The sequence below is a fragment of the Lutjanus erythropterus genome, chromosome 14 (genome assembly GCF_056507025.1).
Source record: "Lutjanus erythropterus isolate fLutEry1 chromosome 14, fLutEry1.hap2, whole genome shotgun sequence".
In the NCBI taxonomy this organism is placed as follows: domain Eukaryota; kingdom Metazoa; phylum Chordata; class Actinopteri; order Lutjaniformes; family Lutjanidae; genus Lutjanus; species Lutjanus erythropterus.
Window position 1 is genome coordinate 25,302,443 of NC_139330.1, and position 22,936 is coordinate 25,325,378.

The following is a 22,936-nucleotide window of genomic DNA, read 5'->3' on the forward strand; positions in this document are numbered from 1 at the left end:
TGGCTATATGCATTTTAGAATCTAACCGCTGTGAAACGATCAGAAAACATCTATCTTTTTTTTCTATCTTTATTCTCTACCATAGCTCCCTATCTTCATCCACTCTCTAGCTTACTCAACTACTGCTGCTCTCTCTCATCCATTCAGCCATGGAGGAAAGGTCAACTTAGAATGGTGTGTTAACAAACGACAACTATCAAATCCTATTCATTTGCCTTTTAAAATAGTCATGCAGTATGAGTTGCATATTTCCACTGTTAAAACCTCCTGTTCTTTTTTTTTCACCTTTTAGCGTCTTTGTGTTACGCCCCTAGAAGTGACCAAACCTGTCAGCCTCGTAAGCAACAAACTGCCTACCTTCAATTCACTAAAGGTTATAAAAAAATGGTTTACAACATAATTGTAGGTCAGATGGAGGTTTTGACGCACTCAGTGGTACAGTCGTCAGTGTGGTAGAGTCCTCATCATGGTGCAGTCCTCAGTCTTGTACAGACCACAGTGGCTCAGACTTATGGTTTTGCGTGACCTTGCACAAGACGACAGTGTGTCCATTCATTTTGGCCACAGTTATGTCGTTTGGATCATGTGCGCTCATGGGAAGCAGGAAGCAGACATACAGTGTCAGCTGGTCCCAGTGCCCCTCATCCATTTTTGGAGACACTTAAAAAAAAGAATGTTAAAAGAAACATTCATTATAATGTTTAACCAGAAAATTAGATGCTTAAATAAGAACGACTGGAGATGTTTTTCTCATGTTCCACATTTACTCAGCTATTATCTTCCTCCCGTCTATCTGATCTGATGTACATTCAACAGCCATTCTTTCAACACTGTAGTTGTGTCTTCACAGATGCAGTAAATAGCTCTTGAATTACAGGAGGAGAAAATTTCATATCTCCCTCTGCGAGGTTTTGTTGCAACTCTGTATGGATTTGGTTAGTTTAGAAGTCTTTCTTTGTTCTCCAGGTTTTCTGCAGAACTGTAAGGTTGTATTTAGTGTTTTAATTTCATGTCTTACTGGTTTAGAAAGGAGTCATTTGACAGAAATTGTGTTTCTGAGTTCTTCTGCAAAGCTTTAAGTGAAAACTAGGGCATTGTGGCTGTGTGCTAAAGCAGAATGTACAGAAAGTGACAAACGCTGAGAAGAGTTAAAATGTGCGCATCCGATGGGAGGGTAGCTGATAGAGTTTTATAGACACAAGATTTCTTGTGACATATCTTTTAGACGAAAGTGGATGAGCCGCACCTCAGTTTCCTGTACTAATGTGTCACTTAAGATTAAAGTATTAAGTGCAATACACACATTGAGTGTGACATATCTATATATCCTCACCCCTTGTTTTCACACTTATATGGGTTGATATGCATCATTTCATCAGTACCCACCGCTGTCTTACATCTTTTATAGCATTGACATGCGTCAGCTCCGCAGAGAGTATTGGCAAATTTCGGCTGCTGTATCTTAACTACTTCTGACTGTATGACAAGCCTGGGGGTTTTTGCAGTATTTTTGGGGAATGTTTGTGCCTTAACCACATAGAAGAGAGATGACGGAAAATAAGGGAGATGGGAGAGAGATACGCAACAAAGTTCCTCGCGTAGAGACAGACGGGCTGCACCACCACAGTGGATTTCAGCTCCTGATTCAGTATTTCCAGATATGAAAGATGGTAGGAGGTTAAAGATGTCGTTCTGAGTGAAGACCACCTCTGACAACATTGGTCACTTCAATTTAATTCACAGCAGAAAGCTCAGCTTGATACTGTGAACATCATCAGTCATTACACCACTCATCATGAGAGAGAAAGATAAGAGAGGAGACGGTATTTACACATATTTTTTATGAGAGCCAATTAAATAATATCCTTCTCAGGTTAAATATTTGACAATTCATTTGGGAAGTATCGTTCCTCCGGATGCTATTCTGTTTTGCTACATTGGTAACATTGTGTAAGTACAGTAACCTGTTTCATTAATGAGGAATACCCAGAGTACTGCTCATATGGCAATTTGCCTTACAGTTCAAAGCTGTGAGTTTGACACTCTGCATACACAACTCTTTTCTTCTTCTCGTTCATGTTGTAATGATTGCTTTTGCTCTTGTTTCAGGAGACCAAGTGGTACGAAGAGACGACTGTAGAACTGATGGCTCCCACAATGCTTCCTGAGCTCCACCTTCTCAAACGGGTAAAATCTGAGAACCTGTCGCAGCATCTGGATTTTGCTGTACAGCAAGTACTAGGCTGCTCAGTGTAGCTCTGTCTCTGAGGAGGATTAGTAACAGTATCACTTCCTTACATCAGCTAAACTGGTAAGACAATCAATCTCTAATGTGTGTTTATTTGTCGTAGGTAAAAGTGAAGGGGCCACGATACTGGGAACTGTCTGTGGACCTCAGCAAAGAAACACAGCATTTAAAGTAAGTATTGAGGAAAACTGCAGTTAACGTCATCTGTTTAAAACTTAAACAGAGGTTTTTCATACAGTCACTCAGATTAAACCACTAAACTCAGTGTGTATCCATCACTGTGCCACAGATGGATTAGTGGGATCCAGGGGGAATCTTTGATGTCATGTATTGATTTGGTCGACTGGTTAAAGGACAATTTCTCAATGTATTTCCCTCAGGTCCATCCTGTCCAGAGATGGGGTGTTGTATGTGAAACTACGGGCCGGCCAGCTGCCCTACAAAGATGACCCTCAAGGCTGGAGGAGCCTGCTGGCATCTAGCGTCAACCACCGCAACTCTGGAGTCAGAGCCTTCAAGGTAAACACATGATGTCACGTACCCCAAATCATCCCTTATTAGAAGTCCATTTAGATTAAAATACTGCTCTCTAAAAAAATTGTTTGTTGAACATAATGATAAAGTATCTGCTTTTTACTCGCAAGGGTTTTATTGCAGTTGCTTACAGTAACTAAATTTCCTTTAGTAATGGGGTTTGAAACAGAGCAACACATTTTAAGAAATAAGTCTGCCCCAATAACAGACTATAAATAGAAGTGAGTGGAATTGAATTGACCTCCTCCCCAGTGGCTGGTTGTGTCCAGTCTTGGCAGGTTGTCACTACAGGTTCAGCAGGCAGCTGTGTGGCTGACACACTATTACTGGTTCCCTGATGGCCTCAGTGTATGCTGTCAATACACCTGCAGGTCTGGAGAGAGGGAAAAAAAAACACAAAACACATTATTTATTCCACTTGTCCCCACTGTCCTTCCTCCCCTTTATCTTTCTCTTCTTAAGCTTCCTTTCTTCCTTCTTCATTCTCCTTGGTAATGCACTCTTTTATTCCTCTCTGACCCTCTGTTTTGACTATCTTCATTATTCTTCCCTGTTTCTCTGCACTACTTTTGGGTGTTCGTGGTTTCATGTAAATAATTTTACAATTTCTTCATGTGTTTCTGCAGCCTGAAGCCATCTCTACGTTTACCTCAGAGCCTGCCTTGGTCTCCTTTGCCGAGTTCTTCTGTAAAACATCTGAAGGAATGAAACACGTGAGTTAAACACACAGAAAAAGCTGTAGGTACACCGTGGAGCCAGTTTTGCTCCTTAATTGTATGCTCTTGTAGCCATTTTACCATCCTGAGGGAGCCCGTGGCTGGTTTGACTAATCAAAAGTAAATAGTCTGTTGTCTATTCCAACAGTCTAAAACAAGGAAGGTATTATACCATCTTTTTCATCATCCCAGCTCAAAAAATGTTAGCTGCTAGAACTGAATTACAGGCTACAGCTTGACTTTGAACCATAATTGTTTGTTTTTTCCAAAAATATAAAAACAACAAATAAACATTAAACTCTGAATGTGATGTAACTTAGTTCACACACTCTCCAGGATTGTGTTGCACCAGCTTTTCATAAATCCATATCTAAGTTATTGTGTAAAGCAACAGTTTAAATTAATGTTTAACAAAAACATTACAGCTTAAAAATTGTCTTAGCTAGTAAAGACTTTAGTTATGTGTAAATCTGTTGCTCGGAAACTGGAAATTGTGTAGCTCCGTCCAATCAAAGCAGTCATCTGTGTAAACAACATGTCTCTGGCATCACAAGCTGTGTTATAATTTGCAAATCTAACAATTTTAGCAGGACAATTGATGCACTAACCATCAGTGAATGTAGCCGTTGCTTTGTTTTATTTATAGTCAGTGTTAGTCATGAGTTTTTTTGCTCTCCAATCTCAACGGGCTAATACAAGGCTAAGAGTAGCTTTGTCAGTTGGTTCAATTAAATAACATTACACCTGATAATTAGTTGGTGTATTTATTTGGGTAGGAACTAATCTTTACGTAGAAATAATTTGTGAAGACGTGTACATCTCTGTTTTTAACACTGACATTATAACAAAGCTAAGTTTAAACAGCTGATGCACCTGGCGCATGATTCCTCTTGTTCTATGTCAGCAAGTCTGAGAACTTTACTATGTAGATATCACTTCCATATTTTATAGCCACATTCATTGTGTTATCTGTTTGTCCTTAGACCTACTATAGTGGAAACAAACTATTCTTTAACGTTAGCAAATGAGGAAGGAGTTTTCAGCTGCCAGAGGTGCTCTGACTTTAATAATTGTAAAGTCATTAAAAGGTCATTGAATGTTTTATCAGAACCGCAATGGAAACTTGAGCACTATATAACTAACACTTTGCTCAACATTAGTTTTGAGTTAGTGTGTTGTTGAGCTGGCTCTTGCTGCAGAAACTCTCCACTCTGTTAAATCTCAGCTCCAAACACTTTCCTCCCAGCCAGCTCATTTAACAAGGGAAGACAGCCAGACATGTTTATTGTTTCTTTTGGTTTTCTTTTTCAAAAACAAAATAAAGATATTTTCATGCACTCTGCATCCCTGCTAATATTGTATATCCTGAATCAAGTCTTATTCAGGATGTTTATAAGAATATGCATATCTAGTGTTAAATATGTGAAAGATGGACTGTTTTGAATATTATTCTTAGACTAAAGTTAAGACACTGACAGTACAAACAGCAAAGAGTGTGCCTCATCTGTTCTGACTAAAATCATCACACATACCACAGGAATAAAATTTAAACATCTAATAGTCTGGAAAATGCTTTTGAGCAACTGTTGATGTATCATCTTTTAATATGTTATATCTTTAGCCTTCCAGAATAACATTATTCATTATAATAATGTTATTAACTTTGAGAGTTATCAATTTTGTGTCAAGAAACCCTGTTTAAAAAAAACCCACAAACTTAAATGCACTTTTTCTCGTTTATACTTAAATACCAAAAATGACATGAAATAGGAACATTCACGCACAAATAGAGAAAAAAACAATTCTGAATATTTCATGAAAATATATCAGAAGGTTAAATTAACATGGTGACATGTGCTCAAATGGAGAAGTGTAAAATATTTTCAAATTTTACCATCGTTGGTATCAGAGTGCAGATGGATGTGAGCCTGAAGAAGGAAATTTGGTCATAATAAACTGTAGCTGCTAAACAAACCAAAATGAGTTTGGGGATTTTAGTTTTTGTGCTGTCATTGACTCATCTGCATATTGTAAAATCTATGACTGTTATTTTATAGAGAATTTATATAATGTATATACACCAAATGGTTTGTGTTTTTGAACACTCACTCTGTCTGTGTTGTGTTTGCAGAGGGAGGATTCTCTAGTGTTGTTCTCAGCAATGCTGTATGAATGTGTGACGCAGGAATGTCCAGAGATGCTGCCCACGTATATCGCTATTGAACAGGTAACACACACAAAATACACACACGCACACTGAGTTGTGTGCTGTTGCTGCTGAATTGGTTCATTATTTGTAGTGCAGTTACATTACCAGGTAACAATAATGTAAAAAATATTGAAAAATAAATTGAAAAATGAAATGAAGTCAGGCATTCACTCTGATAGGTTATCTATCTCAAGTTATTTTTAAGTCTCTAAATTGATTTTCTGAAACCAGCAGCTATCTGATAAGTTTGGAAATCAGTTTAAAAACTTTTGCGTGCGAAGTGTTGATAACAGGATATAATTTGACTCCTGTGAACATTGGTTAGGTAAATTATATTGAAATATAAAGCAGTACAGCTGCACTGTTTACTAGGAACATAACATTTCTTTACTTAGCACTCACCATTACAGACACTTAAGTTTACTTTCACTGCACCCGTCTACAGTACATTCACTTGCATACAGCTGGAAAAACACAATCCCACACTCACCAACATACTGAACTAATACCAAACCACAAAAATGACGGCAATAAGATACAGAGAGGAGAGACCAAAATTAAATCAATTTTTCCTTCAAATGACAATCAAATGTAATGGAAATCTCTTTTTAAAGGTTTAAAATATCCAGTAATGGACACAATATCAGATGGAAACCTAAAGTCGCTGGCAGAGATAAAAAAAAATCCATTCCGCCCGTGTGAGGATATGTTAACCCTTGTTGTCTCTCAGGCTGTGGGTGCTCTGCGTCGGGGTGACCTGCTGCAGACCTTCCCCCTGTGGCAGATGCGTCTGGTGGTGGAGCTGTGGGACAGCAGGGTGCTGCGGGGTCCCGCTGACCGTCACGACGCCTTGCTCACCTCCGAGTTTCTGCCCGTCATGAAGAACATGGTGGATGTTGCTCTGGACAGCTGGCTCAGAGGTGAGGATGGATGGAGGAGTGTGTGAGTGACGGCAGATTGGTTTGGACAGATTGAACCACAGACACAACTAATAGCAGTTTAAATACATTTTGATATTAAAATATCAAAATAATAGGAGAAATTTCTTAGAAAAAAAAATCACAAATTCTGTGGCCATAGCTGCACAAATTTTAATGTTATAATCTTGCCTTCTTATTCTGGCTGAAGTACAGATGTTGATAAAATGGTGATTTCAATGTACAAATTTTAGTGGAAACATGGAAACAGCTAGTCACTTTATTGATTCATTTATTGAATTTTTAATATTTTAATATAGCGGCGGTATGTTTTTTTTTTTGTTTAGCATGAAAAAACTTAGAACTGTATATTGTGAATTGTAGTGGAAATTCTGAAGAATGGTTCACTCAGACACTGAAGAAGAGTTCGGGAGTCCCAGATGACTTACACAGGAGTATTTAATGAAGCTCGATCAAGGAGAATTGAGATTAGCAATACACTGAGAATATTGTGACTGCCAACCCAATTCTGAAGGTTACTTCTCGAGTGAAGGTATTTAACTGTCCCCTGACATTTGCTGAAATTTGACACGCCACCATGTATGGGCCTGATGTGTCTATCTATGTGTGCACAAATTCTATTGGGCATAAGTGAAAAACAAGAAGCTATGCACTTCTTTGCTCTAAATCACTGTATCTGTCGGCCTTGCTCATGTATTGTGCCCTGCTAGAGAATGTGGAGACAGTCTGTCTGCCCGATAAGCCATAACCTTGGGACCTTGGAGAAAGTATCTGGGGGATGCACTACACTCCTACTTGTGCAGCTGTGGACTGTAGTTGTGCAGAGTGATCAACTACTAGTGTGCCTGTTCAGGTTAGATGACCTATGACTGGACCCATCATGACTGCATTGTCACCCATATAAAGAGAGACTCAGGGAACAATCTAAGAGCTAGTGAGGCAGGTGAGGCAAATTCCACAACATGAATGATATGATATGGCACACCCTTAGCAGACTACATGAATAAGCCATGTGAAAAAACACATGCATCTGTCTTGACTGAGTGTAAAGGAGTCTGGATATACAGTAATGTGAGTTCTTTCTCCCAAGGAACTTGAGCACTGTCACCTGCTCTTCATAAAATGTCGTCTTAGTTACATTAAGAAAGGTACGTTTCAGTCCCAAAGAGGCTCTTTATCAGGGGGGAAAGGATCCCTCGATACTCTGTAGAAAGAAAACCTGCGTAGGCTGACTTTTTTCTACGCAAAAAATTGATCCGTAATCAATATGGGAATAAAGAATCGGGCAGATAAACAGAATCAATAATGTCAATGGTATCAATAACGTCTTATCAATTCTCACTGCTAAAAAAGGCTCAATCTCCTTTGCACACACATTTAACAACACAGTGTCCATCGCAAACCTGCTCACGACAACCTATTCTCTCCATTGAAGTGAAAGAATAAGCGTAAATACATCAACCAAACAGTATAGATCCACAATCAATAATGAAGCAAGGCAGCCCTTCCCACATTTGCTTGTATCACAAAGTGAATGAAAAATCGTAAACATAGTTACTGCATGAATATAATTAAATCACCAATCAGTATGATGCACCACTTTCACCAAATGGTATCTATGTTAGAACTCCTTACAATCCCCTTGTATCAGGTGTAAATCCAGCTTTAAGCTGCACATTGTTTGGGAGACAGAATTATTAATGAACCGATAAAGTCAGCTCATATTTCCTCCTTCTTCATCCTGATAACTGGTTGATAAACAAGCCTGACATTAGCAGCCCAGTAATTCCAGTGTAGCTGCTCCTTTAATGGTGAATTACCAGTCTGATGGACAGACACAACTGTATTAAAATGTGCACTCTGTGTAAACTAAAGACAAAATGACAATGAACGTGTTTAAGAAGCATCACTAATTTGCATATTTTTTTGACTATATGAGACAAAAAGTTTATTTTGACTCTGTTTAGCAGCAGTGTCACTGGTATGTCACACGCTGGACGTGTCTCAGCTTGTTTTCCTGTAAAGGGTGTAGCACAGTAATGTTAGACAGACTGTGTATACAAACACAAATTCCATCACGGACATGTACACACACAGACACAGACACAGACAGTAATGCATGTGCAGTGAGAGGCGTGGGAAACAGGTGAAGCTGTTGGACAAGACTGTGATCATGTAAACAGTTGAAACATGTCTTCACTTTCATGTTCAATGAAGCCTCTTGGCTCTGGCAAACATTTCAAAGGAAAACTAAACTAACTTGACCTGAACCATCAGGAATGTTGACTTCTCTGGAACTCACCCATAAATGAAATGTGTGTCTGATCTATTTTTTTGTTTTTTAGGATTCTTCTAGGTTTCTACTCCTCTTCTCTCAATAAAAAAAAAATATCTTTCTCCGAAGTCGGTGCTGGGGGGAAAGTGTACATAAAGGACACTGAAATGTAACTGAAGATACTTGTCTATTGAAAATCTTTCAGAGAATGCATTATCATTAGTTTATTCCATATTTCGTCATTTTATTTCTACTTAATTCTCCACCTTATTTTAGTGTTTACTCACAAGTATCTTAGGTGATGTTACACATCTGGTACAGCAGAGGTTGATACTGGACAGAGACCTGCAGAAAGGCACTTTCTGTAGGATATTGTACCAAAATCAGTAAACACAGTATTGACTTTGCATTAAGTCTGTTTTTGTAATGCATTTGAATATGATAAGTTTGGCTTTATATTTAAATTCCAAATTTATTCAGATGAAGGCATTATAATTCCTTTGTCAAACAAGATTTTCATCTGTAGAGAAGGCCAGATTATCTGTGCTCGACTCGTACAACAGAGTTCTCTCTCTCTGGTACAAACAAAATTCACAAGTGGTCCAGATCTAAGAGGAATGAGCCCCAATTCACCCACTGTCCTTCAGATATTTCTTCTTAAAACACACATGCACAGATTTGTACAAAGACTGGCATTTGCCAAAGTTTTCTTATTTGGGATTTGCTCTCAGATAAAAAGAGGATCTTCAAACACTCAAGAGCATGTGTGCGCCCATTTCAGACATGTTTGTGCAAAATAATTTATTATTGTGTTTCCATGCATCTTTGTTTGTTGTTTTCTATCCACTGCTGACACAACTAAATAAGATGATGAGAGCTTGTGTTGCTGTTTACCTCCACTGCAGGACTATGGAAATTCTTTCTTCTGTTTGGAGTCCATTACTCCGCCATCTTTATATTTTCATGTGGGAATTCACAGGTGCGAACAATTCTGCGGTTTAAGACCACATTCCTGAATCTGTCGTAGACTTGTCTCAAGAATAAATTTAATCAAAAAGACCCATTGTCTGTGTGGTGAATGCCAAAAATCCTCTAAATTGCTCATATGTGTCACTTAAGAATGAATCTGTTTGTACGACTGGTTCTTGGAAGAGGCCCTTTGTTCCTCAAATCATCAAGGCTTGTGATGAAGATAAACATTTGTAGCTGTTTATGTAGCAGCAAACATGTTTGATCAAATGAATATATTACAGTCTGCCAGAACTATCCTGTCTGCTTTTCTTTATCTCATTTAATTAGAGATAAAATGGCTAGCTTTGTTTCCTGAATTTAGTTGTAAATTAGTCTTGAATGCAGACATTTCAGCTTGCATTTGTTGCCTTGTTGAAGTGATAAAATTATTTTGACAGCTGTAGAAAATAAAATTATTTTCTTTTTTTTTTAATTTTGTATGCATGTTTTCTTTCCTAGACAGCAGCTCAGTGTTAAGGACCTACATGAGGGGTGAGGCCCTCCCGAAGAACGCCCAGTCCACCATGTTGGCCTGCTTCCTGGTGTACCGCTCCATCCCCTGCCTCAGGAACACACACACACAGCTGGAGGGTAAGACAAACACATGTTCTCACTAAACTGGAAAGCTTCAACTGTGTACACTTTGCAGCAGGAATAGAACTCCTTTACAGCTTTTAAATGTCACTGCTGTATAAACATACTCAGTGGTGGAAGTACACACTTCAAGGGCAGTACTTAAGTGCAATTTTAAAATACTTTTACTTTACTTGAGTAAATCCATTTTAGGCTGCTTAATACTTCTACCTCACTGCATTTCACAAGGAATTGTTGTACTTTTACTGCATTATATTTATGGATCTGCTATAGTTACTTTTCAGATTAAGATTGTATATTACATGTTGAATTTATTAAATCTAACACATAATTGGAGATTAAACCAGTTGTTCAGAAACTTCTGTGGCTTGTGGCCCTTTCCAGAAAACAGCATCCTTGTCACAGGTTGTTTGAGTTTAACAAAGAGACATTTTCTTTTTAAACCTCTCACATGGTTTCCTTTGAGTCACTGTTCCAAGGATCCAAGTGATACTAATATTAAATATTTTACGAAAAAGCAGATATTTAAGAAACCTTGTTTTGCTTCCTTATTGTGCCATTAATGATCTCATGACTCTTCAGATTTATCTTGTGACTGTTGGAGGGGCCCGATCCTGAGGTTGGGAGTCACTGGACTAAACTACTGAACTGTATATAAAGTAGTTTAAACTAGCTCTACCTCAAGCAGCTACAGCAGGGGAGGTCTTAGTGCAAAACCAGTACAATACTTCTTCCACCACTGGACTTTCTTTGCTCAAATTATACAATTGACTGTCCTTTAGTGAAGCCCCATCCAAACATCTTGGTTCATAAGAAACAATTGCAAACTAGCAACAAAAATGACTCCCTTGACCCTTGACCACTCTTTCCTCTCCCTGCAGGCTGCAGCTCACTCGGGGATTTACTGTCTCGCAGCAGCCGGCTGAGCATCCCTCTCAGAGACCTGCTGAGGCTGGTACCCGTCCTGCTGGGCTCTGCACCTGGACCACAGACACTGCAGGGCCTCCCTCTGCAAGCATTTTGATCCTGAGGCTTAGTACTAGTCCCACAGGCTAGTATCCTCTCAGAGATGCAGTTCATAGCCTTACGTTCCCACTGCGAGCACAGGTAGGACAGACAACTGATTTCTACCTGTAACACCTGCGGGTGTGTGCAGCAAGTGGGACCAAATGTGACCATAAGAGGTCTTGTGTCTTACTGCATCACTGCAGCGCGGCTGCCCCGCCTCTGAGAAGAACTGACTTTGTTTCCTTCTCGCCACTACAAAATGGAATAACTAATATTAGAGTTTTGTAATATAATATTTCTATTTAGTTTTTTTTTACAGCATAAAGAAAGTTAAACTGCAGTAAAGATGCAGTACGTGTGCCATTTTTGTGGTATAACAAATCCAGAATGGGGACTTTTCTTGATGGGTACCACTTGCTCAAAAGTTTTTCACCGCCAAACAAGGACAGACAGGACCGGTCAGTACAAAGTGAAGATTTAGCTCTAGTTGCACCAGTGTCCATCCTGCCTGTGAGGGCTCCCCCGAGTCCACACCACTGTGTTGTGAAGACAAAAAGACAAAGGCAACGGACAATAAAACCGAAAAGTACCTGCACGCTTCATGAATACTGTGGTTTATTCTGCGTCTTGATATTTCCCCATTAGCCTCAGTCCTTGCGGTGATCAAGATGTCAGTTCTCTTTATTGTTTTCTCTTTTATTTGTTTATATATCCATGAAATTGAATCCTTCAGAAAGCACAGGCATTTCCAAGGTATTTTATGTTTCTGAAAAAGTCCAGCTGCAAGATTGCTGGTTATTAAACCGCTGAAAAAACTGCACTCTTTTAAAATTTTGCTGACTTCTCTTATTAGCTGAAACTGGTCAGCTTTCTTACAGCATCATCCATCCTGTTTTGTTTAACACTCATCTTAATGTTGTGCCAGTGTAGCATCGTTTTGGTCATGATTAAGGTTTTTTGAAATGAGTTGAGGATCAAAACAAGCTCTCTGGGTTTTTTTTTTTTTTCTTTTTTGCGGGTGCTTCCCAAACACAAATGAAGTCCCCTACACTTTCTGTGTATTTTTGTTACATTGTCCTCCACAGATTTGACTGAATTCACTCAACTTTTGCACTTAGTTGCAAAACATTGTTTATGTATTTTTGGTTCACTTAATTGCTTAAATAAACCAAAATAATGCCTTGAATGCTTTGTGACTCTGAAAATGTGATCAAGCTTCCATCTTCTAAGGTTCAATTTTATATTAGGCCTTTTGCAAAGTGATATGCACAAAACAAACAAAATTGTGTGAGAGAGATTTAAAGAACAGAAAACAGCCTGATTGGATACTTGCCACATTAGCACATCTTACAATATGAGGTGTCACAGCAAAAGCCCTAACCTGACCACTCAAATCTGTTTGCGCAGATTTTCAGATTTGTCTCTAAAACTTGGACTGTTGCAGTTATGAATCACACATTAAGAATCACAAAGGTACTTGATGGAAATAATCTGAGTGATCAAACTAAAATTGAAAAAGTCCCAAAAAATCCAGCCAGCATCTGTGCGCAGCAACAATCAGCTAATCATAAAATAAATGGACACAGCTGCTAACGAAATCAGATATTGTCCACAGCGTCAGGGTGTTTTCTTGAATAGATTTGCGCCGTTATGAGAAGCTTTTGGATTTTCCCATGCATTTCGATGTTTTGTTAAGCCAACAACTTTAAAAACCCAGGACTTTGGGACTTTCCTCTCAGGTACCAGCCCTGTCTGATGGTGGAAATCCCAGATCAACCAACATCTAATTGACCATTGCTTGAGGTGATGCCTATCTGTCACACACGATTGTAAAGAGTTTTTTTCTACAAAGATGCCCAGAGGTTGCTAAACTGTGAGGCGGGCTAGATACTGCGTGAGGTGAAAGGGACAGGCGCATTCTGGTGGTCTAAAAATAATTAACCGGAAGTTAATTATTTGTACTTTGTCTTCGCTTATTAACATGCTCAGCAGTCACAGCTCTGACTGTGACGCAGCTCTGTGACCCCACTTGATACAGTTTGATTGAGTTAGGCCCACAGTGTCAGACTTTAAAAACCTCTGCCTGAGCTCTAAAAGTTGCTCAAAAGTCTTGGATAGAGTGTGCTCACCCTCATGTGATGTGTGTGGGCGGATGTGCAGTGTGTGTTAAGCTCAGAGTCTCAGATCATTTCTAACCAACAGCTCTGAGGACATTCCAAAGCAAATGGAAAACATCCGAACAAACAGGCGGTCCACACCCTCCTCACAGAGCTGCAACACACATAGCAGCTCCTCACACTCTGATCGAACTCTTAGTGCTAAAATGTGTTTGTATTACTTTTATTTATTTTGTATGATGAGGTTAGATGGCTGCTGTCGAAGGTTTGATTCCCTTACATCTGGGCTGAAGGAAACATTTCACCTGCTTCAGAATCCTGCTGCCTACAAATGGCAGTAACCTATTGTTAATACTTGTCGGTCATGCACAAAGAGGAGGTTATAATGATGGATCAGCCATGTATTTCTATCTGCTGGGAGTCGACTCTTCCTCATACCGAGGCTAATTCCCCTGATCTGGGTGGACAAAACACCAGGATTCAACACATCTGTTCCATTCTGAATTTGCTGGTCCACCCACATCTAAACATAATTGTGCTTCCTGCTGAACAAAGTATTAAACAAACCTCTGAAGGTTTTTCTCAGCATTTTAACCATGAAAAGGCTGAAAAATAGCCACCAGATGTGACTCAGATACTTTGTATGGTTTAAGAGATACTTTTAAAACCAAGACTGTGTGGAGTTTTATTTTGCCACAAGAGGAACATTTTGTGGTTATTTCTGTCATGTATTTCTAGCATACTTCCTGGGTTTTTATCAGCACTGTTGTTTTGGGTAGATTCTTCACAAGGTTCACCCAAGCAGCAGTCACCTTTAGTGATGAAATAAGGCTTAAAATGTAGGACCAGTAAGTAATAATAGAGATATCTGAAACATTAATTACTGTTTGCATTAAACTTGCAAGAATACCTAGGGAGCAGTTTAAATCATCTCATTTCGAGTCCTGTCAGCTTCATTGACCTCCCACCTCACCATGCCAACATGCCACCCAGTTAGCATCATGTTTGACTGTTGTCCAGTATCACACTGTGTAATTTGTAATATAACCATGCCCTCAGTATCTTGGTGCGTGTTTAGTGTGCTCATAATGTGTGTGTGGTTTCCTGGAAACACGTGGCGTTTCAGTCGACATGTCCTCAGAAACATTCCAGGGAAATGTCACATGACATTAATCAGTAAACTGAGAGTCTGGGCCGACAGGAACTGGGACAGCCCGTGGGTGTCTTGGTGTGTCTTTAGGATGATCAAAGTCTGGTGGTTTTAATAGTCCTGGAGTCTCCACTGAGGGCCATTTAAACGGTTCTTCTTCTTTCCTGAGCTGTGTGAGCTACTTGTTTCCCTGCTTCTGTGGTGCCGCAGGGCCACAGTGTCGTCTACGTAAATGGTTAAATACAGGGAATGTCAGAAAAAGAGCAATCACATATTTTACCATTTAAGTCATGCCTCATGCTGACAAGGAGGCACTCAGTCTGCAGCAATTTAGTAAGTGCGGCTCATTACAAGAGGCATGTTTGTGTTTGTACACATTTGTTCATGGAATATGTGTTTGGGTCTTATCTCTCCAGTGGAATTTGACTGTTTTGTCGAAACTAGGAATGGAGATTAAAAGGAGGAGTCAAAGATAGACAAAAGATAAGACAGTGAAAGTGAAACCAAACTGAAGCTGACTTTATCTGGTGTTCATTTCATTGTGGTTGCTTTCTAAATTAAAAATACCAGCAGATAACACTCAAATAGAAAACATGCTTGATAACGATGTGACTGTCATAAGACTGCAAAGATCAGGAATGGTGAGGTTGACTTTCCCACAAGGTGGGAGGAGATTAGACCTTGTCAAATGTGTCAAAAGTGAGATCCTGACTTCAACAAGTCCTGACTGAGCTGGACAAACATAAGCCTGAGTCCCAGGATTATACTGTATAATGTTCAACACAGAAGAAGCAACCTCTGGTGACACTGGTAGCAAGAAATGTTGCGTTCTAGCGTTCACACTGACTGCGGCGCTTCAGAGACGATGACAACAGCCCAAAGTTGGCGGTCGTCATTCTCAACCAGTATTGTTGGGATTTCCATGAAAGTTCCCAATCCTCAAGTGATATCAGTTCTTAAAAAGGATAAATCCCAATTATGCTAGTGATATTCTTGCTTTTCATCTCAGCATGCTAGCAGGTAAAAATTTCCACCAGCCAGTCCCAGGTTTCTGCTATTTTTTACCGCCTGTTTCATCCTTTAACCCATCTCCCTGTTCATCTTTCTCAATATGGAGTAGGCCAAGTTCAAAGTTACTTTTTTTTTTTTAGTTTGAACTTCAGTACAATCTCAAAATAATGGACACAAGGACAAGAATACAAATAAGGATGCAGCACACTCAATTTGCACTTGGGCAAACAGCATTCTTGCTAACAGCTATACACTTATCTGCCTCTCTCAGATTAGACTGACGGGACGATCTTGGACATTGACTGACCTGCTAGTGAGCCCTTTTTACAGGGCATTAAAGGTGCAGTAACTGATTCTGGAGAAAGAGTTCATTGTTGAGTCTCCAGGTTCCCAGGTTGTCAAATATTAACATTTTGGGAGTGAGACTCAGCAATCAATTGTCCTAAAGCCCGGAAACAGTTAAGGGATGAGCAGAAGTCTAATTCTAACACTATAATAAAACAAACAAAAGAAAAACACATAAAATTATAGTTGTCAGCTTGGCTTATGTCTTTGTCATTGCTGCTGCTGCCTGCTGGTATGTTCATGAACTGTATGTATAATTTATGCAGGGATACTTGTGTACCTCAAATTCTGAACATGAGCTAATGCATCACCAATAAAATGGCTGATGCAAAATCACGTTTGGGCATTAAGTCCATACTTGGATAAATGGCTTAGATCAATAGTTTAGAATGTTTTATTATTCATTTGGATAAGCACATCATTCCTACTTGATTTTTTGTTTTCTGGGGTGCTGTCTCAGTGCACCATACTTTAAAGACTATTTACCATGTTCCTGTGAACGTCAGCTGTGCCTTGAGCTTAATGCTCTCATGCTAATGATAACATGTTGGCATGTCCAATTTTCTGTAGTGTTAGACACATTTTCTCCTGGAAGCATGGCAGACTTCCTGTCTCCTAGCTTAGTGAGTAATTTCATGCATACCACATTTTATCTTTGCCTGCTCTGTTGTAGCAGCAAACATTTATCAGGTCTTGTTGCTGTAGACCACAGTGATGCTCAAGTGGAAGCGCCACTCAAGATATCCACTAATACCAGCTGTCAAAGTCAGGCAGCTTATGCAGCTCCAGTGGTGGTCTGTCACAGAATCAATAATACTGGAGATGTCGAAATGTTTCTATTGTCGGGATCGTTGTCATTCTGGATCAGATTTAAATGGCTGACACAATGTAAGATTGTGTAATAATGTGGGAGTTGTGTTTTCTTCCAGACTGCACAGAGGCATGTGTTGGGAAACCTTGACTGAGACCAGTGTTTGTGTGTGTCGAGCCTGTGGGAAAAAAACGAGCGCTGCCTCCAGGAAAAAATCCTGTCGTGTTTGTTTCCACAATAAGCCAATCTAAGTGTGTTACAGTGAACACGCCCTCCAGCTCTGTGGCTTTTCTCACATTGCGACTTTACACAGGAGCATAAAGTATTGAAGTGCATTTTGTCTGATCCTCTACTTAAACAATTTAACAAAGGACACTTTGAGGGACTCTGATCTGACAAATCTTCCTTATAAATCTACAACCCAACTCTGGACCACCAAGGAGACAATGCTTAGTGTAATATTGCAAAGTAGTAAATAACAGGATTTAAAAAGGGGCTTTTTTTGTTGTTCATTATCCCTCTTTTCATCCTTTGATGTCTTTTCAGTATGTCGTAGGAGCTGAGACAAGAGTCTCAACACTGACAGATATCTTCTCCTTCTTATAAGTTTCCGCCCATCAATGAGTCAGTTATAGTTTTGTATGAGTGATTGACTCTAGAGTTTGATTTTGAAACAAGGGAAAGAAATTCAAAGAGGAAATGGAAACAGTTCAGTAGTTCAAAGCTGTGCACAAATAATGACCTGACAGATATCAATGACAATGGAAACTACAGTGAATGTGAACCACAACAAGTACATTATCGCATGATTGTATTTGGTTTCAAGTATAACGACAGCCCACTCTGTCTCTGCTCTTTCCAGACTGACGTTTTTCAGCCAAAGGGCAGGAAATCATACATCCCTGCCTTTGTGTTTTGTTTTTTTTGTTTTTTTTTGTTGCGCTTGTAAGCCAGAATCCACTGCAATACTAGCTAACTGCAAAAAAATGACAATATAAGGGTTCCGGCTGCTAGGGCTGACCTAAATATTATCATATTACTCAGTATTTTTACTTTTGCCTCTCCTCTTTTCTCTGAAGGCTCATCGCAGCTAGTGTTATTTTAAAAATTCGCTCAATGTCCAGATTTACACAAATATAAAACATTAGTAACTCATCACACTCATTCAAAATTTAATTTCATTGCAACATCTTTCTGTTTTTCTCTTTAATTGGTTACATAAATAACCCCAACTTAAAACTCTTCAGCTACCCCTCACTGATGCTATTCTTACCTACAGTTTAATATTAACACTGCTTCATGAAAGGATCACTGTAAGAATCATCTAGCAGTGAAACAGCTGACTGCAACCAACTTGCTTGCCAAGCATGTAGGAGAAACTATGGTGGCCACAAAACAGCTAGCCTGGCTCTGTCCACCTACAGCACCTTTAAAGCTCACTTATCAACATGTCATATCTTGTTTGTTTAACCAGTGCAAGTATAAAAATGGCAATTTATTGTTTTATGGGGTGTTAGGTGCTCTAAATATTTCTGAGCTGAAGTGTGAAAATTGTCAGGCTAGCTGTTGCTTCCTGAAAGTGGCATCAATCTTTTCATTTAACTCTGCAGGAAAGCCTGTAAGTGTATTTTCCAAACCGTCAAATTATTCCTTTAAAACCCTTGACACTGTTTGCATATGTTACCGTTATTCATTCATCCTGAAGAAGTAAAGTAAATCAAAGGCAAATACACATAATTATGTGTAAAAAGATACATTTTTCTTCTTTTTTACTTGTAAATCACCTGTCATATTTATCTTGGAACTCCACTTGTGGGAACCAACCCACTTATGTAGGTAATATCGGCTGCTATCACAGCTTTACTCACTTTATTCACTATATTTCAGTCCAACATACAGTAATTCTGCTGTCTGTTCCTCAGAAGTGTCAGCAGAAATTTAGCAGTTGACATATGTGACAAAGATATTGAAACATCAGTACTGGGAGGAGGTCATAATCCAGATATGACAACACATCTTTTACTTCCCTCTCCTCTAACGTCCACTTTTCTTCACCGGGTCAACACTACGAGAGGCAGTGTTTGCTCATAGTTTGCACTTAAAGAGAAATTATGTAAATCTAAACAGGAAATTTCTCAAATAGCATTTCTGCATTAACTGAGCTGGGTCCATCTTAGTTCGTTAATTACAGAAGTGTGCCCACATGAGGAAGTCATTGTATCCATCCCACTGAGACTTGAGCGAGAACAATTTGGTTGACATTTTCAGATGCTCAGACAAAGACCCATTCGCCTCCACTAATAGCCCATGTGTACTTTTGAGCAAGGCATCAAGAGGTAAAACGAAACAAGCTGCAGGGAAGTCACCCAAGTTTTTTTTCAACAACTTCTGCTTTTAATTCCTCTGTGTGTGTGTGTTCATGAAAATGTACCGAATTCCCCTCTTTTTATGCCTGCCAGCTTTAAATATATCTACATAATGTCCTGTATTATTAAACATGGGAGAAGAAAAGAGGAAGGACGAGGACATCCTCTGCATGTGGACAACATAGATTGTCTTACTAAATGCCACTTGAATTTTTATTCTATTGTGTTGTTTGAATGTTTTTTTTTTATTGCTGATATGAATTTTCTTCTAGCTCCACCATGAGATTCACGTTTGTGGTTAACAGTGAAATGTCTTGACAGCTATGACATTTGGTTCACACAGCCATGTTCCCCTCAGGATGAACTGACCAAACTTTGATCCGCCAATGTTTCCTCTTCTGCCATCATCAGGTAATTAGGTTTATGACTAAATACCTGTGAAAGTAATGGCAGTGTTGATAGTAAATGTAGTCAAGTGAAGCAGTGATCTCCTCAGAGTGTGCTGTATTGACCTTCTCATGGAGACATGCTGGCCTACACAAAGCAGCATGTGTGCGCTTACTTATTTAGGAATGACAGGTTTTGCAGCAAGAAAACTCAGTTTTCTCTCAGTTTAGCACACACTGAGGAATTTATTACTTCCACTGACTACATTTATCATTAATACTGACTGGACAGCCACATAAAAAGTGCTGAATGCTCCCTTTACTGTATTAATCTGTAGGATTTTGTGGCATCAAGCTGTGAGCTTGCAGATTGCAAACACCTTGCCTCATCACCTCCCTCCAAGAATGTGGGCAAACTCACAGTAGCCATGAAACTTGAACTGGTGTTTGGTTTGTCTGCTCTGGACTGCTGTGGAAACATGGCAGTGCAACATGGCAGCCTCCGTCAAAGAAGAACTACACCTTCTGTTGATTTAAAGGGCTCAATCTAAGGTAATGAAAACACGGTTCTTATTTTCAGGTGATTATACAGTAATGAAAACTATGGAAACTATATTCTGCTAATATATTCCCATAAAACTTGCACACTTAACCCTTAATCTGTGTGCTTTGCAAACAAGCAGCTCAGGATGAGTGAACTTTAACACTGATTCTCAGGCTGTGGGTTGATGCCATTGTTCATAAAGGTCAGTGATGTCTGTGCATTCAACCGTTGTTAAATTAATGAATGCATCTGTGTACCTTTCAGCGTGTCACTGTGTCCATGTGCGTGTGATCAACTTCAACATAGATGAGAAACAGAGCTCCATTCATTCTGAGGCTTCCTCTGCACCAGAGAGGGAAGGACTGACAGGAGGTGGGTGTGACCAAAAATACAAAAATGTATTACACTGCAAAGTCTCGCAGCCACCTCAGTATGAATGGTGGAGCTGCAGAGGACAGGTCTGCTGCAGCAATTAAAAGTTAGAGAGGAGAGACGCACAGAGAAAAGGAGAGAGAAGGCGCACATGGTGTTTAGGATGATTTTTTTGTCCGCAGTGCACAAGTATGAAAGTGAAAGAAAGTGTGTCAGGTCAAATATTGGCGCAGATGCGCGCCTCACAAATGTTGGCCGAGTTTAAAAAGAAAAAGAAAAGACGTGCAAAGTTTGCGCCTGGCCGCCAGTGATGTGGGGTAAGTCTGTCAATTAATTTTCTTTAAGAATTACACACGTAACAGTCAACTTTTCCACCTCGCAGCTGTCATCTCAAACGAGGAAGCAGTTTAAAACTTTGATAAAACTCAGAGGTTGAATTTGTGCAGTTTAGCACCGGTGTTTCAACACTTTTCAGTATAAAATTGGACATTACAGAAGTGTCAACTATTCCACGAAGTTTGAGAGAGAGAGACATAAATGCCTTGCATAGCTCAGTCATGCGTAATGGGCGGTGTGCGCAAAGATAAAAGGAAGTATGCGGCGTCAGAAACCCGGATAGTAACCCGTCTTCCTCTTTCTTTTGTATTTTTTTTAAGCTTTTGAATGACATATTCTGAAACACTTTTATTTGACTTGGTTGCGCCTTTTCGCTCTGCGTGCTGTAGCCGTGACCGCTCAACCAGCGTCACGCGAGCAGCAGCCGGTTATTATTATTAGAGAAACTTCTTGTGACTTGTGAGAACCTCACTGATCTTTTAATAGTCCGATCCTTATCACTAAGTCAACTTTGGTTGGTGAGCGTCACCTCCTGGAAAGAGTCTGAGCAGAAATGCAGTCAGTGGGCGTCTCTTAAATACCTTGTGCTGCCGTCATGGAAGTCACTGGATGCTGCGTTCAGGCGCTGTTGGAAAGCAAGGCTGCCAAATGTGCTCATGCTTCAGAATCAAATCTTCAAAGCTGCAACCAGTCATGACCAAACAGACTGACACACTATGATTTTGCAGCTTTTCAGAATAGATTGATACACTCTGTAAGAATTAAAATAAACTCAGACACATAATTGAGTGTTTAATAAGAAATAGTCTACAATTTGTGACAACTAAACGCTACATAGAAACTTTACACATACATTTTGATGTTGATACCAAGACATATTTACTCTGCCTCTCAATTAAGATTTTACAGCTGCACTGTAAAGGTAACAATTAGTTTGCAAATCAGTTTTATTAAAGAAAGAGAAGCACTTTCTTAGGTCACTTAGCTTAAGAGGAAAAAAAACAACTTTTATACAAACAAAATTGCTGTACACATCAGATTTATTATTTATTTTAAGTAGAGCCACAGTCCGTTGTTGAGGCTACCTGTACTGGTGCAAATTAATTAAGATATAACACATATGATGAATAATGCAGCTACTAATAGTGCTCAAAAGAAGGAGTTAGTGGCTTTGTGCCACTTTGCTGCCATCTTGGATCTAAATTCCTTAATAGGATGGAATTTCAGCAGCTAGTCTAATTTCAAGAATAAGGTTCAGTTATGACCATGGGAATAGTAGTTTGACCAAAAGCTGAAGCCAAGTTAGACATCTCAGTCTTTATTAGCAAACAATGACAACCAAATAAAACTCTGTCTGCTGGACACAGTGAGACACAGTGTGGTTGTCAGCTCAGGAAAAAGCCGATAAGGTCCACTTACTAGGTTTTCTCTGAGCTTTCAACCATACCTCAAGGTCTTCATCAGTGGATGTAATAGTTAAGTAAACCTTAAGTTGAGTTTTTGTCAAACTAGCCTAATTTACTCTGGGGTTGTCCATCGCACATGATTGATTTCTCATTACATAATTAATCTCTTTGGTGACAATTACAGCTCAAATTTAGTTGTAATATCAGTTATTTGTTAGCTGAAATTTCAGCTCTCTTGTTTTCTGTTCCTGTTGGCTGTGGCATTGTGTCAATATTTCCAACAGTATTTGAACTCCTCACCACACCTGAGAGAATATTTCTTCTGATACAACCTGCTGTAAATGCACGTTTTCTCTTATTTTCACTTTCTATGAAATCTTCTGTTTTCTCTGATGCAGAACTTAAAGATTCAAAGAAGAACAAACTGAGATAATATCTCTCAACTTTCTGACTACTTTTCATATTTCCTTTAGCCAAAAAGCGTGTCATCGCTTTATGTCACCACAATTTTAAGTGTAAAAATGTAGATGAACTCTAGACGTGGATGCATGTTGGTCTA

The 22,936-nt window shown here is 39.3% G+C and overlaps 1 protein-coding gene and 1 long non-coding RNA gene across 2 annotated transcripts in view; both read left to right on the top strand.

Moving 5' to 3' along the window:
• Nucleotides 1-12,139, top strand: part of anapc1 (anaphase promoting complex subunit 1) — a 55,050-nt gene extending 42,911 nt beyond the window's left edge. The window contains exons 46-53 of the mRNA XM_084735469.1: nt 2,110-2,187; nt 2,352-2,419; nt 2,629-2,767; nt 3,409-3,495; nt 5,630-5,725; nt 6,438-6,627; nt 10,391-10,522; nt 11,407-12,139. Of these exons, the coding sequence (XP_084591595.1) occupies nt 2,110-2,187; nt 2,352-2,419; nt 2,629-2,767; nt 3,409-3,495; nt 5,630-5,725; nt 6,438-6,627; nt 10,391-10,522; nt 11,407-11,549 (933 nt within the window). The 3' untranslated portion in view covers nt 11,550-12,139. The remainder of the gene's footprint in view (nt 1-2,109; nt 2,188-2,351; nt 2,420-2,628; nt 2,768-3,408; nt 3,496-5,629; nt 5,726-6,437; nt 6,628-10,390; nt 10,523-11,406) is intronic.
• Nucleotides 12,140-20,681: 8,542 nt separating this feature from the next.
• Nucleotides 20,682-22,936, top strand: part of LOC146315639 (uncharacterized) — a 97,333-nt gene continuing 95,078 nt past the window's right edge. The window contains exon 1 of the long non-coding RNA XR_014771877.1: nt 20,682-20,952. This is a non-coding gene — a long non-coding RNA (uncharacterized LOC146315639). The remainder of the gene's footprint in view (nt 20,953-22,936) is intronic.